The sequence below is a fragment of the Pestalotiopsis fici genome, assembly GCF_000516985.1.
Source record: "Pestalotiopsis fici W106-1 unplaced genomic scaffold PFICI_Scf_1, whole genome shotgun sequence".
NCBI lineage: Eukaryota > Fungi > Ascomycota > Sordariomycetes > Amphisphaeriales > Sporocadaceae > Pestalotiopsis > Pestalotiopsis fici.
In genome coordinates, this window is record NW_006917091.1 from 1,000,076 (window position 1) to 1,013,631 (window position 13,556).

At 49.4% G+C, this 13,556-nt stretch overlaps 7 protein-coding genes across 7 annotated transcripts in view; 4 read left to right on the plus strand and 3 right to left on the minus strand.

The window, feature by feature from the left end:
• The window catches only part of PFICI_00319 (uncharacterized protein), a gene marked incomplete at both ends in the record, with an annotated part of 812 nt that extends 348 nt beyond the window's left edge, over window positions 1-464 (minus strand). The window contains one exon of the mRNA XM_007828900.1: window positions 55-464. Within this exon, the coding sequence (XP_007827091.1) occupies window positions 55-464 (410 nt within the window). The remainder of the gene's footprint in view (window positions 1-54) is intronic.
• Window positions 465-794: 330 nt separating this feature from the next.
• Window positions 795-2,042, minus strand: PFICI_00320 (uncharacterized protein; the record flags this gene model as incomplete). Its single annotated transcript, XM_007828901.1, has 1 exon — window positions 795-2,042. The coding sequence occupies one exon, from the start codon at window positions 2,040-2,042 to the stop codon at window positions 795-797; it is 1,248 nt and encodes a 415-aa protein (XP_007827092.1).
• A 2,142-nt stretch (window positions 2,043-4,184) lies between these two features.
• PFICI_00321 (uncharacterized protein) lies at window positions 4,185-5,439 on the plus strand (the record flags this gene model as incomplete). The annotated part of the gene is made up of 2 exons (XM_007828902.1): window positions 4,185-4,744; window positions 4,806-5,439. The coding sequence occupies 2 exons, from the start codon at window positions 4,185-4,187 to the stop codon at window positions 5,437-5,439; spliced, it is 1,194 nt and encodes a 397-aa protein (XP_007827093.1).
• Window positions 5,440-6,148: 709 nt separating this feature from the next.
• Window positions 6,149-7,117, plus strand: PFICI_00322 (uncharacterized protein; the record flags this gene model as incomplete). Its single annotated transcript, XM_007828903.1, has 1 exon — window positions 6,149-7,117. The coding sequence occupies one exon, from the start codon at window positions 6,149-6,151 to the stop codon at window positions 7,115-7,117; it is 969 nt and encodes a 322-aa protein (XP_007827094.1).
• Window positions 7,118-7,301: 184 nt separating this feature from the next.
• Window positions 7,302-8,388, plus strand: PFICI_00323 (uncharacterized protein; the record flags this gene model as incomplete). The annotated part of the gene is made up of 2 exons (XM_007828904.1): window positions 7,302-7,457; window positions 7,522-8,388. The coding sequence occupies 2 exons, from the start codon at window positions 7,302-7,304 to the stop codon at window positions 8,386-8,388; spliced, it is 1,023 nt and encodes a 340-aa protein (XP_007827095.1).
• A 564-nt stretch (window positions 8,389-8,952) lies between these two features.
• PFICI_00324 (uncharacterized protein) lies at window positions 8,953-10,918 on the minus strand (the record flags this gene model as incomplete). Its single annotated transcript, XM_007828905.1, has 2 exons — window positions 8,953-9,564; window positions 9,617-10,918. The coding sequence occupies 2 exons, from the start codon at window positions 10,916-10,918 to the stop codon at window positions 8,953-8,955; spliced, it is 1,914 nt and encodes a 637-aa protein (XP_007827096.1).
• A 1,574-nt stretch (window positions 10,919-12,492) lies between these two features.
• PFICI_00325 (uncharacterized protein) lies at window positions 12,493-13,509 on the plus strand (the record flags this gene model as incomplete). The annotated part of the gene is made up of 1 exon (XM_007828906.1): window positions 12,493-13,509. One exon carries the CDS (start codon window positions 12,493-12,495, stop codon window positions 13,507-13,509), a length of 1,017 nt encoding a protein of 338 aa, XP_007827097.1.
• Window positions 13,510-13,556: the final 47 nt, after the last annotated feature.

The following is a 13,556-nucleotide window of genomic DNA, read 5'->3' on the forward strand; positions in this document are numbered from 1 at the left end:
TTTGCCTCGAAAGCCTGCGCATCTTCTCGGGGATGGGGGTGGAAAAGAACCAACCTCATCAATTCCTTCTCCTCTCTCTCCCTCTCCTTTCTCTGCCACAGCAACCACGCGCGGTGAATGGTCCAGTGCCGCAAGTGTCTGTTACGGGCGAAACGCAGCGGCGCGGGCACCTTGCGCGGCATGCTGAGCTTGAGGTTGCGTATCCGCGGGTCCGGGGCCGCGCCCTTGTCCTTCTTCTTCCTCTTGGCCGGTTTGCTGCTGCCTTTGGCACCCTTGCCGCTGGCTGCCTTTGCGGCGGCGCATGGTGTTGATGTGAAGGGGCGCACGGCGGCGGCGGCGGCTGTCGTCCTGCTGCTGTTGTTGAGCAGAGAGGTTGCTGTCGCGGCGGGCGAGGAAACAATCGCCTGGGGAACTGGCGATACGCGCAGCCTCGAAAAGAGGCTGTTTAGACTCAAGGGACCCATTATGTGCGGATCTGTGGTGTGGTGGGATCAATGAGCCGTCCGACTTCGCGAGTCGTTGTTCGCAGCGCTGAAGGTGTAGGGATTGGAAATAATTAGCTGCTGCTCGTTAGTCGGCGTATTTGAAAATGCGTCAGCCGATCGAGGTACATAACCTTTTACCTAGTGCCCAGGTGGCCGGGTCCAGTACGGGGCCCACTGACCAATTCAGCCTTCAATCATGTGGGGTTGGTCTCAGTGCCGAAAAAGATACTGCAGTCTCATTTTGGAATCGATGAAGATGGAATTTGGTTGCTCGTAGCCATGCGTTCTACACTACTGATCATCAAACAATTAAATAAGCTCCCACGTCTTGATCTCCGAGTCTCTGTTCAATTGCTCATTCGCATCCATGCCCCAAAGTTGCGCAAGACCAATTCGTTCATGCCGATACTGATCAACCTGGCGAACAATCAAAAACGTAGCTGAGCTAGAAGCACCATCCATTCTTTTTTCTTCTTCATGTATTAGCGCAAGCAAGCAGTATTCCCCATTCACAATATGATTCATGAACTCATCACGTATTAGAAGGCTTGTGTCAGCAAGACACCAAAATACCCGGTGGAGCCCCCAGAGCGAAGGGAGCTCTCGCCATTCCGGCCATGAAACAGCGCCGGGATAGACAACTGGTGCATCAAATATAACAGCTTCAGGCACATTGGGAAAGTCGTGTTCTGCGATTGGAACACGTTCAGGTGTGGTTGTTTGATGCCATTGGACGCCAGAAGTGTCAATATCAGGGCTGCTTCTGAAAAAGATATTTCGAACCAGTAGTAGTGGCGACATATCATCTGGCGACATATCATCAGACGACCACCTGAGTCGCGCCTGCATCCCAGGCGAAGTCCAACCTGCCCAGCACCATGATGGAAAGCCTTCGCGTCGTCTCGAGGGGTGTTTGGAATACCAGGTTAGCCCATTGACAAACAGTTTCAGGCTTGGCTCGGGCGATTCTGCATGTTGCCGTATCAGATGGGGCATTCCTGCCGTAAAAGTCATTGTGGGTTCATGAAGCTCAGCATTCCACTGGTCTTTGAGATGCACCAGGATCGCGGCGAATGCATTGATTCCATCCTCCTCCATTGAGAGTAATCGTGGCCAGTACTCGGCGACAAGGGCCCGATACCTGCGTAGACTATCTGCCCCGTAAACCTCGTTGCGTCCATGTAGACTGCTGAACAGGCTCTTCATTGCCGGACGAAGGGTCTTCAAAGATGTCTTACGCTCATTGCCTCGAAATCCAAATCTTGGCGAGAAGGAGATACATCGACACTCGAAGGAAACCTGCGATGGGCTAAAGATGAGGAATCGCCGCGAGAAAAACTGTTCTTGGAAAGTCCAACCCCGATTAGCCCACCTGGAATTCTGGATTTCCCAATCAATCGGTACCGCTTCCTCAGTTACGATGCAGCCATCGACCGTAATTGGAGGATGGACTTTACTTGGATTTGGGTGACCCGGTGCTCCTGGCAGACCGTGATTGGCATCTGAACCACTGGCGGCAACCAGAGTTACGGCGGCGTCCTCGTACACCTTGCCCATAGTGCGTATCTGTTCTTGTTTGATGTCGTGATTTCGTTGATCTACGCAGAACTGATCTATCCAAAGATATCGGAACCCCAAGGATCTAGTTACTTGAATAGCATCTTCGAGTGTACGAGGTAGTTTTGTACTTTCAAGTGTACCAGCGGGCACCCCACCCCAGACATAACTGAGGGCGACGTATGTTTCCGAACTCGTTGTCTGGATCAATTCCTGGTTATAGCAATCAATCAGATGTATGTCGATTGGTTGTGGAGACGCAGCCTTCTCCTCTCGGCATTCGTGATGGTTTTGTTGGCAATCTCGTATCGCCCGTGATATCTCATCACAATTGATGGTTGGTTGTAATGCCCGTATGAAACGCGATCCTTCGGACTCACGCTCATCGAGTCGACATGTTAAAAAGCCCCTTAGATTTCGCTGCATGAAATGTTGAAATGACCCCCAATAGTATGACTCGTGCCAGCGAGTTTCGGGCACCACGCCCAAAATCATAACGTCTGAAGAACTCACACCATGATCCCATCTTTGCATGTAGGGATGATCGAAATAGCTGAATGCAATCAGTGTGCATGTATCAGACTCTGTGGTATTCTTGTATGGTTTGATGGGAATGCTGAAAAGTATAGTACAAAATGCGCAGTTCTTCGATGGAAGTTGTCTTAACTGCGGGGCCAGATCCGCCAAAACGACTCCGGCCCACGATGTTGCGGCACGTTTTACTGACTTTGAGCCAGAAATCGACCACAATTTCCATTGATATATTGCAAGTATGCTCTTGCCGACATCTGAGATATACTCAGAAAATCCGGATGAGACTTTTCTGTTCTGTCTCGTTAAGTTGCGCCTATCGAGTTTCTGCATCCCCTTGAGAACTTCTGCAAGCTTTATGCTTTGACAATGATCGCACAACGCCATAATGGCGGTGCGAAAACTTGGCTCAATTGGACGCTTGGCCAAGATGAATGGGAATGCGTTGGGTCGTAGCCTAGCTGATGTTGATCACGATAGTCCCTGATGTCGAAAAATGGGTCGAGAAGTTGAGTCGCCGACGGCAAGGAAGATGGTCAAGGCGCTGGCATTGATGTCGCATCTCAAGTCAAGGTTTTAAAGGTTTTGATTGTGGCTTGGGTCGGAGATGTAGAAAAATCGCGAGGTTGTCGACAGGGTCGGGCGACATCAGGAGTGGGGGAGCTGCCTGAAATTCGGCATCTCGGCGCAGCACTTGTGTGTAACCTTGAAGTGATAAGAATACAGACAGCCAATGTTTTATATACAATTGATTGCAATCAATCAAATTCTTTTTCTTTCCCTGCAGCTCCCATAGTCATCAAACTCAAAAGACCTTTATCATCAGAAATATACTAACACAATACAATCGTGTCCTAGCTGCGACCTCGACGAGCCTGGGGATGCTCTGGAGCAATAACATAGAACGGGAGGTTAGGGATACCCGTAATATGCTGACGTACTCTGCAAAATGGTTGCGCAAATCAAATTTCGAATCACAAAGTCCGCACATCTTTATCGTTCAAGATCGACTTCTCGGATCAGAAAATGGCGAGTTTGTGGATTGCAGCGGCGGGTTAGCATAGAGAGAGATAAGCCCAGGGGCCCCAGAGATATATCATGTCCTCGAGGCTGACATTGGCTCAAAAGAATAACCGTCTGACAAATCACATCAATACTGTCAGATTATAGTTTGGGATTATGTTCGTCAAGACAGAGCTAGGCCATCTTTTGCAGCAGGTTATTGCACTATGTAGGCAAGATTTACCGGCGTCAAAGTCGGTTGCACTTCTTTTTCTCAAAACGTGCTATCAGTGGAGACCCGATCCTGGGCTGCTATAAGACCTTAATGATGACAGCCGTTATGGAAGCCAGCCGTTACGATGACCGTCGTTTATGTTGGCCCATCCGAACCTAGGTGCTCGGTTCCAGGAAGGATTGAAACCTTGCGCAAATTCAAGCCAACACAAAAATACAAAGACAGGATCGATCTGCTGTCCTGTTGCATCCGTGTATTAATCTGCCTGAAGCCCTCATCTTTCTGGCTCGTCAAAAATTGCCCATCTTCTTGAATACATACCTGGATTTTATCTACATTCGTTCACCTTTTGAATATTTCAAAGTCACTTTATGATGGCTGGCCTGAGCATTCCGGTCCAGTACCAGGACCAACTAGAACTCGTGACTGTCAGAGACCAGAGAAGCGATGAAGAAATACTCCAAACCCTTACCCAGTATGTCCCCGTGACATCGGAAAAGAACATTTGGGCCTTTTGGCACTCTGGAGTCACCAACATGCCAGCGTGGTGCCAGCGCAACGTCGTCGACTGGATACGCATCTGCGACCCCAGCTGGACTGTCCGCATACTGGACAATGTGGCCGACTCGCCCAACTATGCACTCAAGCACCTCTCGGCCGACCTCCTGCCCGAGGCCTTTGTCAACAAGGAGATGGACGGCCCCTATGTTGGCCCCCACAGTGCCGACTTTCTGCGCGGTGCCTGTCTGCTGCAATACGGAGGCGTCTTTCTTGACGTGGGCTGCATTCTACTGCGAGACATGGACCGGATCGTGTGGGATACGCTCGAGGATCCAAACTCGCCTTATCAGATTGCAGTGCCTCTCATGTACGGCCATACCATTGCAAATCACTTTGTTGCCGCACGAAAAGGCGACCCATTCATCAAGCGCTGGTAAGCTTCAAAAGGTCTTGTGTTTGACAGCAGGATACTGACCCGAGATTCAATGTTATAGGCACGAACTATTCACCCACATCTGGAAAGGTCACAAGAACCACGAGGGTCTGATTGAGAATCCCCTCGTGTCGTTTGGCGCTCAGCATAGCTTTGACGAGTCTCGTGCCAGCAACTTCAACTGGGACATGGTCGTGTCTCCCAAGACGGTCATGGAGTACATTACCCAAGTCGTCGCCTGGCAGCGCCTCTGCATGCTCGAGGACGCCGGGGACGGTTTCTCTTGCACTGACTACTGGAGCACCAATGTATTTTGCTTTGACGTCCTCAAGGAGGATTGGGCCGCCGAGGATGAGATTGGCTTTGATGGACAGGAGCTGTATGACCTCTTGACCCTGAAGCGAGATCCCAATGACACCTCGGAGCAGCAAAAGAAAGCCGAGAAGTTGGTGTGGAGGCTCCTTTGCCAGGCGTCGATGGAGAAAATCACGCATGGAAAGGGTTTGGTCAGAGGCAAGTCTCTGGGAAGATTGCTGGACGAGGAGGGAAACATCGGCAAAGACAGAGAGCCTGGTACGTTTGCAGAGTTGCTTAGGTACGGATCCGTCCATTTCAGACAGAAGAGGGCCACCATTGTGCAAATGAAGGCTCAGAAACCGTCTCAAACACTGAAGAAGGGTGTGTTGGAGCCTTGAGGCAGCTATTTAGATAGAACTGTTGCAGTGTGGCCGCTTATTTGCGCCCTTTGCATTTCCTTGTATTTAAACGCAATAAGTAGGAACATCAGATGCTTAGCTGCTCAGACAAACAGTTCAGTATGGGTATTCGTGAGATCTCGTGTATCATCTCCGCTAAGGACTTTGCTGGTCTACTCTGATAAGTCCCCCATATGGTAGTATCGGAAAACAGCACTGCAAAGTTGGCTGAAAGCTATTTGTACGATTATTTAAAATAAAACATTTACGCATTAATGAGTTTACTTTATGACCACACACTTAATATTGCCTACCTTCCCTACCCATATATCGCTATGCGTGCAATTGACATTACCCATGACGTCGACTTCTTCTTTTACAAAGACACAATAATCGGTAAGTGACATTGTTAATTTATTAGCTTGTCATTGAGCACTTGTCTAGAGGTCTTTGTGCTCGAGTTATGCTTGGGAAGAGACAAAGAGCCAGTGAGGTTCTGAATGCTCCATGTATATGTCATGAGCAACAATGCATCTTTGTAGGCCGTGACCGAGATTTCCCTATAAGATGAGCGTGGATTGTGTCTCAGGGCAATGCTGTTTGGACGATTAAACCATCAGATAAAGTAAAACGATTACAAGTATACGAAGTCCTACCGAACGCTTCAAGTATAGAACGAGTCAAAAGGACCAGCAAACTTTTGGAGAAAATGGCTGATACCTCTGCCGAATATGACACAACTGAGGAGTGGGAAATTTTCTCCAAGAAAGAGAATCGTCCCATGACGTTGCGATACCTCTTCGCACTTACCCGACCAGACTTCTTGGTCCAAGAGAGTACTGGAGCTGGAACGCAATGGCATAACGATTTCATCGAGGTGAACTTTGAGGACATTGAGGAGTGGCAGGACTTCAACGAAGGCAATGTCAATACCGCATTTCTCAGCGCCATTGACCATGCGGTTCCCTTTAATGAAAACCTCGAGCTCCCCTTTGACTACATGGATCATACTGCCCGTATACGCGAGGAAAAGGATGTCGATAAGTACTTTCTCAATGTCATCGGTCCCATATTAAGCCACGCGCTTGGTCACAGCGCGGGAAAGCTGTACGAAGGTACTCAGAATCCAGTTTCGCTCAAATTGAGAGTCCCTTACAAAAAGGACGCATCCAAGGTTACGCTTCCTCAGTATGCGATGACCAATGCTACACACCATCTCAAGAAGCCAAATTTCCCAATCTATCTCCCTGCAAAGTCTATGCCTCGATTGACGCCGAGAAAGGACATAATACATGTCATTGGCGATTCTGCAAGGATAAAATCGCTGGATCCCACACGTTGTTTCGCGAAAGCAGCGCACTATAAAAGCTTTGGCCGTAATCATATCGGCAAGCTGGCAATGTATACAAAGGGCGCGGGCACATGTCTCGCTTTCACCATGACCCATATTGGAGTCACCGTATTCCGCTTCTTTATCGTGGACGGTACTTCTCGGGTGGGTGTGCAGCAACGCACGTTTCCTTGGTGTCCAAAGCTTGTAGCGTCCACAGAGGAGAACGTAATATCGGGGATCAAGGCGATTTATGTCCTCATGGTCATGTCTCTCTTTCCCGAAGGGCACGCTATCCAGGAGCGCTCCCAACTCCGTTCGCTGGCTGATTGGCCCAAGATCAAGTGAGACATGGATGCATCCGGCGTGCCTTTTGACACGACGGCGCAGCGAGAACAAAGAAACTAGCAGGACTATTAAATAATCATAGGCTGTACCAAGTGAGAAAATAAAGACATACATATATCAATGCTGAGAAATCTTCGCCTCGTCCCAAGTTTGTGTTTGTGCTGAACCATTTTGTGCCAGTGAGATGGCAGGATTGCCAGATGTCCCGGGGCCCAAGTTGATGCCATTTATTCCAAATGGCACGCCCTTCGAACTTGAATTTATCAAACTACTTGGTAGTGGCGAGCACGGGCATGTCTGGAAAGTGTCGATTAATGGCGATATATATGCTTTGAAAATGGTGCGCTGGCTAATATATCCCAAGAAATGCCCATGGCAGTTTTCAATGACTTACACAAACGCAGTTTCGATTCGACGACCGATTCACCCCTACGCGCTGGTGGGAGGTTGTCCTACCCAAGGAGGATCAGCGACTGTGGCAATTTGCCTTCAATTGCGAATGCCGTGCCTATGCCCGACTTAAAGAGGTCAAGAAAGAATTCATAGCCGTTCCATGTTACGGTTATCTGATTTTGGGAGAAGAACATCAAAAGGCACTTCGGAAGAAAGACAAACTCAACTGGAAGGAAGATTGGGGCCATTCGAAAAAGGACCGAGGCCAACCACTACAAGCTTTGGTGAAAAAGTTCATCGAATGGCAACCCGTCAGAAATGACGATTTTGAGGAGGGGTTCAACCGTAGGAGAATCAGGCTGGCAATCGACTCAGCTGCAACAGCCAGGAAGCTGATCGAAAACATGAAGATTCTTCACCGAGCAGGAATATTGTGTAACGATGTCAACAATTCGAATGTTCTCAACGGTCAATTCCTCGAGTTCAGCTCAGCCTTTACAGCTCCACACCCATGCCTGTCAACGAAGCAAATTGAAGCCCGGAAATGTCCTTTTGATTCGTTGGGATATTGGGATGCATCCGCCGTGGATGAAATGATAGAAGATTACAACAATGTCCACACCCCAAGTGAATACATTTGGGATCGTGCTACGCCAAACGAAAAGTACCAGGCAAAGCTGCGTTCTCATCAACATCCTCCAGGCTGGAAAGAAGGGCCATGGAATTGGAATCGAGGGTACAGATTTCGCCCGGACAAATTTCGATGGGAAAACATCGGAAAGACTAAAGAGGAAGACCCAGTAAAGACGCAAGAGTCAAGTTCAAAACAAGAAAAGCACAAGAAAAAGGGCAAGCGGAAAGCCAAGAGCAAAGGTTGACCTGGGTTCCGACCATCAGATAAGGATACTTTAAAATGAAATCATGATAGGATTGACATGCAAAAAGAAGCCCACAGTAGAAACATCGAAACAGCAACATGGCTGACCGCTGTCGTATCTGGAATATCACTATTTTCTTTTCACAATAACGATTTAAATGAAAGTTTCCATCGGGAAAACAACAAAAGGTTATTTGGAAATGAATGTGTTTAATGAGTTCGGTCTAAAAGCGCTGTGTATCTCAGCATGGGTATACATGATAATATCTAGAGATGCGCTTGTAAATGAATCAACGCTGGGCCTTTGACTCTCCAGAATGAACCAATGATAACTCCTAGCCACGATGCTTTATGCCCATGGTTCCTCTCAAGTCCCCCAAACTCCTTCAAAAACCATAATGGCAGATAAAAAGTGAAAAACCAAAACCGTAGAACTATGGGACCAAGGGAAGGATGATCTGATAGCAAAGGCCGGAAATATGAAAAGAATAGGCATCGCGGCATACTCGACAAGCAAGAACTAGGCGATTGTTGCGCATCAGGTACCTCAGTGCTTGAAAACCCTCTAGCTCTCGTAGCTGTCATGCTGATGGATAGGGCAACGAGCATTACCACGCCGCGAGAACCATTCTATGATGCAGTCATAATGAAATCGGCACCAGCATTCCAATCTTGCCATTCTGACTCCTGGTTCGTACTCTTCAAAGCAAATACCGCACTCCTCATTTCTGGCACGTTCCTTTTCGTCTGCGATATAAGAAACCAGGCCAGTAGCACGTCGTGGACGCGGAGGTGTGCCCAATGTAGGAAATGGGCTATTGGAAGCTGGCTCCCGCCTAGAACCGCTATGCTCCTGGATACATGAAGCAACGTGCTCTTCGCGCAGCCTTTCAGAGTCTTGCAGTCCGGACGAGGGAAGCTCGTGATGGCAGATTGGGCACCGATCTTCCTCTGCAATGGACGGCGAACGAGCACGTTGTTGCGGTGGTGTACGAGCATGATGTTGCTGCTGCAACGATGCACGAAAGAGAAGCTGTTCCAAGTGCGAGGGAGCACGAGTGAATCCAAATTCATCATCTTGCTCATGTGGGAATGGATCTCTTCCGCCAGGGGCGGTCCGAAGGTGCTCCCATCCAGGTGGCGGATGTATCTGGGATCTTCGGAGTGGTACATGGTTCTACTTCTACATTAGCCTATCATTGTCATCTGGCGGTAGATTTACGACTTACAACTGTGGCACTTCGACTCCGATTAGTCCCAAGGAGTGAGCCCAATTGGGGCAAGTTGCCAGGTGGATATTGCTGCGCGCTCGGATTGATAAAAGGAGATGTAGCTACATTGCTACGAGATCTCTGGTGTCTTGATGCCCCTGGCGAATAGAGCGGATTCGACAGTCTTGAAGGTAAATGCTGTGCAGGTTGTGGAGGCGTAACGTTTGGATCTGGCACGCATGGGTTGCAAAGGCGAACCCTCTCGCCTCCTCCAATATATGTATTGAAGTCGACAAGTGGGCGCTCCGCCCCATACTCTCCAGCCATCGGATACAGACTGGGGTGTTCCCAAGGGGGCCGCACAATGAACTCTTTTGGTATGGTGATTCGGTGAGGGGAGCAACTGCTGCATACAACGCGGCCGCATTTCCTACAATGATGCTTTCTATTGAAGATACTGAAGTCGCGATGGCATATCGGGCAGCTTGTGACCTCGGAATCGGGCTGCCATCGGGGCACTACGACATCTGCTGTACGCGACTGTGACGGTAATTGGCGTGGTTCTGATCCAAATGGCAATGGTGGTAATTGCTGGTGCTGTGAAGCTCGAGGAAATTCTCCAAACGTCGACGCGGTTTGATTTTCCAGAACAGACAGCCGCCGCAGGGGGTTTCGTATACTTTCCACCAGCGCGGAATCGTCCTGGGCAAGATCTTCTACACCTCTTTGTGTCGTCGCATCGGTGTCTAAAACGGGCTCTAATGAGCCAGTCACAGTCGTAGTATTGTCTGGAGCAGTGGTTTCCAAGCCAGCCTCTACTTGTGTACCAGCTCCTCCCGCAGTCTCTTGAACGGTATTCGTTTCTTCGGCAGGCAGGTCAGAGTGACCCGCGTCTTGTGTTTCAAGAGTCGTTTGGTTGATCATGGCGGCATCGATAGGTGCCGAGACAGACATGTTGTCGGCAGGTTCTGGCGGTTGCAAAGGAAAATTATCAGCACCTGGTACATGATGGGAGTCGGTGGCTATTGGCTGCTGCTCATGACTCTCGTGTTCGTCGTCCTCGTCGTCCTCGTCGTCGGACAGGACTCGGTCTACCAGGTGGGTCGGACAGTCGAAGAAGCGGGAGCATTCCTGGTCGTGGAATCGCGAGTCACGATATGGGCAGGCCGGAGTGCTTGGGCCTGCTGAGGCAGTTCCGGCATAGGAGCTTCCTGACTCTGACTCTGACTCGCTGTGCTCAGGCTGGTCGGGTCGAATAGAATGATGTTCATCTGCGTTGATGGCGTCAGGAGGCGAGCCTTCACCATCATGGCTCGCCATCCTGACCGTTTGAAGACTGCTCGAGCAGTTGAGGAGTTTCTGGGTGTCGAAATTGGCAACTGATTGTCATTTGGCGATCGCGGGCAGCCTGGGGTCCCGCAAGGTAGTCCGCGCCCCGTGATCAGAGCGTAGCGTTGATGAACGAATGAAGTACGGTTCTCCTGGTTATATATAGATATTTCAGAAAGTACCAGATAAGAAAGACAGAAGACTTTGAATTCTGTACGAGATGTCCTAAGAAAGGCGAGGGCAACAAGTTGTTGATTGTTTGCTTGTATGAAGAAGAAGGTGCCCTCGTGCTCGACTGCGCGGCATCCCGCCTTTCTCGGTCAGGCGAAATGACGGGCGCTCAAGCGCTGTGTCTTATCTATGTAGGCGGGCACCTTGCCAGGCGCTCTTATCGCCCTAGTGTGGTGCCATGTTACCATGTTTTGCGCTAAGCATTAGTGGGCCACCAACACTGCTGAAACCAACCAGGCGATCCCTGAATGATCAATTGCAAGTCCATACATGGCTCTAAGGCCAAAATGTCTTGGACTATACTGACTGTGTAGATACAGATGGATTTGATGAACATGCGGGCATCATGCAGAGAAGTGTTACTTTGTATTTGAAGCAAATGGAAACGACCTGCTATCGTGACGACCAATATTAGTCATGTACCAGGCACTTTGACCCCTGTCCACCAGCATTTGGGAATACGTCATTGCAGCAATTATTCATCTCAAGAAAGGTACGTATATCGGCTCGGGAATGCCGGTCATTGGTCGGTCCGGCTGCGAGATGCCTTACATGACAATTTTTCTTGGTCGCTTTTCCTTTGTCGTGTGAACTCAAATTCTACTGTGTAAATCATTTCCCGAAAGGAATACAAGTGGAGTGAGGAATTCCATCAGTATTGGTACTGGGTTTTCGCCAGGCCCATGCGCCATGATCAAGCATGAGGAAGACATAAAATATGCAGTCACTCGACGCTGCCCCATTTGATTTTTCTTCTCTTTTCTGCAAAGTCTCAATTACGCATGCATCTGTCATTTTATGGATGGTATAATGCTTGAATAAGTTATCCCGCATTTCATTGTATCATTCGAAGTCAAGTGTAATAAACGTGGATCGCTGATTGCAGACGAGGCTCATCACATTTTATGACCCATCAAGTTGATATTGCTGCCTACAGGCAGACGATAAGACCACGTGGAATCGCCGCGGCAAGGCTTGAACTAATTTATATTATATCGTCGAATCTTTCAAAGCCTCCCTTCTTCCCATATCCATAAAAATTCAACTTCTTTTGCTTTGGAATCCGCACATGCCTCTTGTGTAGTTCACCAGACTTGAACGTTGGCCACGCCAGATCTACAGCACTATAAATCCGGGGAGCGAGAGGGGCTCCACTTTACAACCCGGAAACTCCACTGATTGATGTAATTGCTTGAACTCACTCGCTACTTCCTACTGAAACAACACTCAACCCTTTTTTTACTTGAATGGGCAGTCACCTGGCAAAAGATCCAAGAGATCCAAAAGCTGCCCTAAACTCCATCACAAACTCGAGCTTCAGAACGTCCAACGTTATGGAGGAAGTCTTTCGCAAAGCCGTCGCCCACAACGAGGCCTCTAGGAAAGCCTCGGTGTCCTGGAAGCCGGATCAGCCACACGAACAAGCATACTATCTCTACGACGATGCCACAAAGTCTTGGACTTCTCACGAAGCCGGAAAATCGGTTCCGAATAGCTCTCAAGAGAAGACTGCTCAGTCCGTTATTGACCGTCTGGCCCTCTACGCCTGGAACATTGACTTTATGCTGCCATACCCGACCTCACGGATGGAAATTGGCCTGGAGACACTAGCGAATCTCACCTCTCAAGTTCCGGAAAACACGGCCGTGGTCATCTTCCTCCAAGAGTGCATAGCCTCGGACCTCGAGACCATTGCAAACACGCCCTGGGTGCGCGAGCGCTTTGCCATGACGGACCTGACCAGCCAGAACTGGGCCTCGGGCCACTATGGCACCACGATGCTGGTGGACCGACGATTGCTGCCCCTCGAGGCCGTGTTTCGCGTCCACTATTCCAAGACGCGCATGGAGCGCGACGCCTTTTTTGTCGATTTCTTGTTGCAGGGCAAAAAGGTCAGACTGTGCAATTCGCATCTCGAGTCCTTGGACATGATGCCGCCGTACCGTCCGCCCCAAGTTGAGCTCATGGGACGATACCTCGCAGAGGACGACGTTCAGGCCGGAATAGCTGCTGGTGATTTCAACGCCATCCAGGACTTTGACCGAACGCTGCATAGCGACAACGGCTTCAAGGATGCATATTTGGAACTAGGTGGCCAGGAAGACAGCGAGGAAGGATACACATGGGGCCAACAGGCGGCCACGTCGCTGCGGGAAAGGTTTGGGTGCTCAAGAATGGACAAGGTCTTTTTCTGTGGTGCACTGGAGCTCAAGTCATTTGAGCGCTTCGGCCAAGACGTGCAGCTGGACAGTCCGACGGAGAGAGATGATATTGTCGAGCTTGGCTTTGACAAGCCGTGGATCACTGATCACATGGGAATCAAGGCAGAGTTTGAAATTATAAAAAGCTGAAGGAGATGGAACATGGGAAATGAATCGTTTCAATGGATGACGATGTG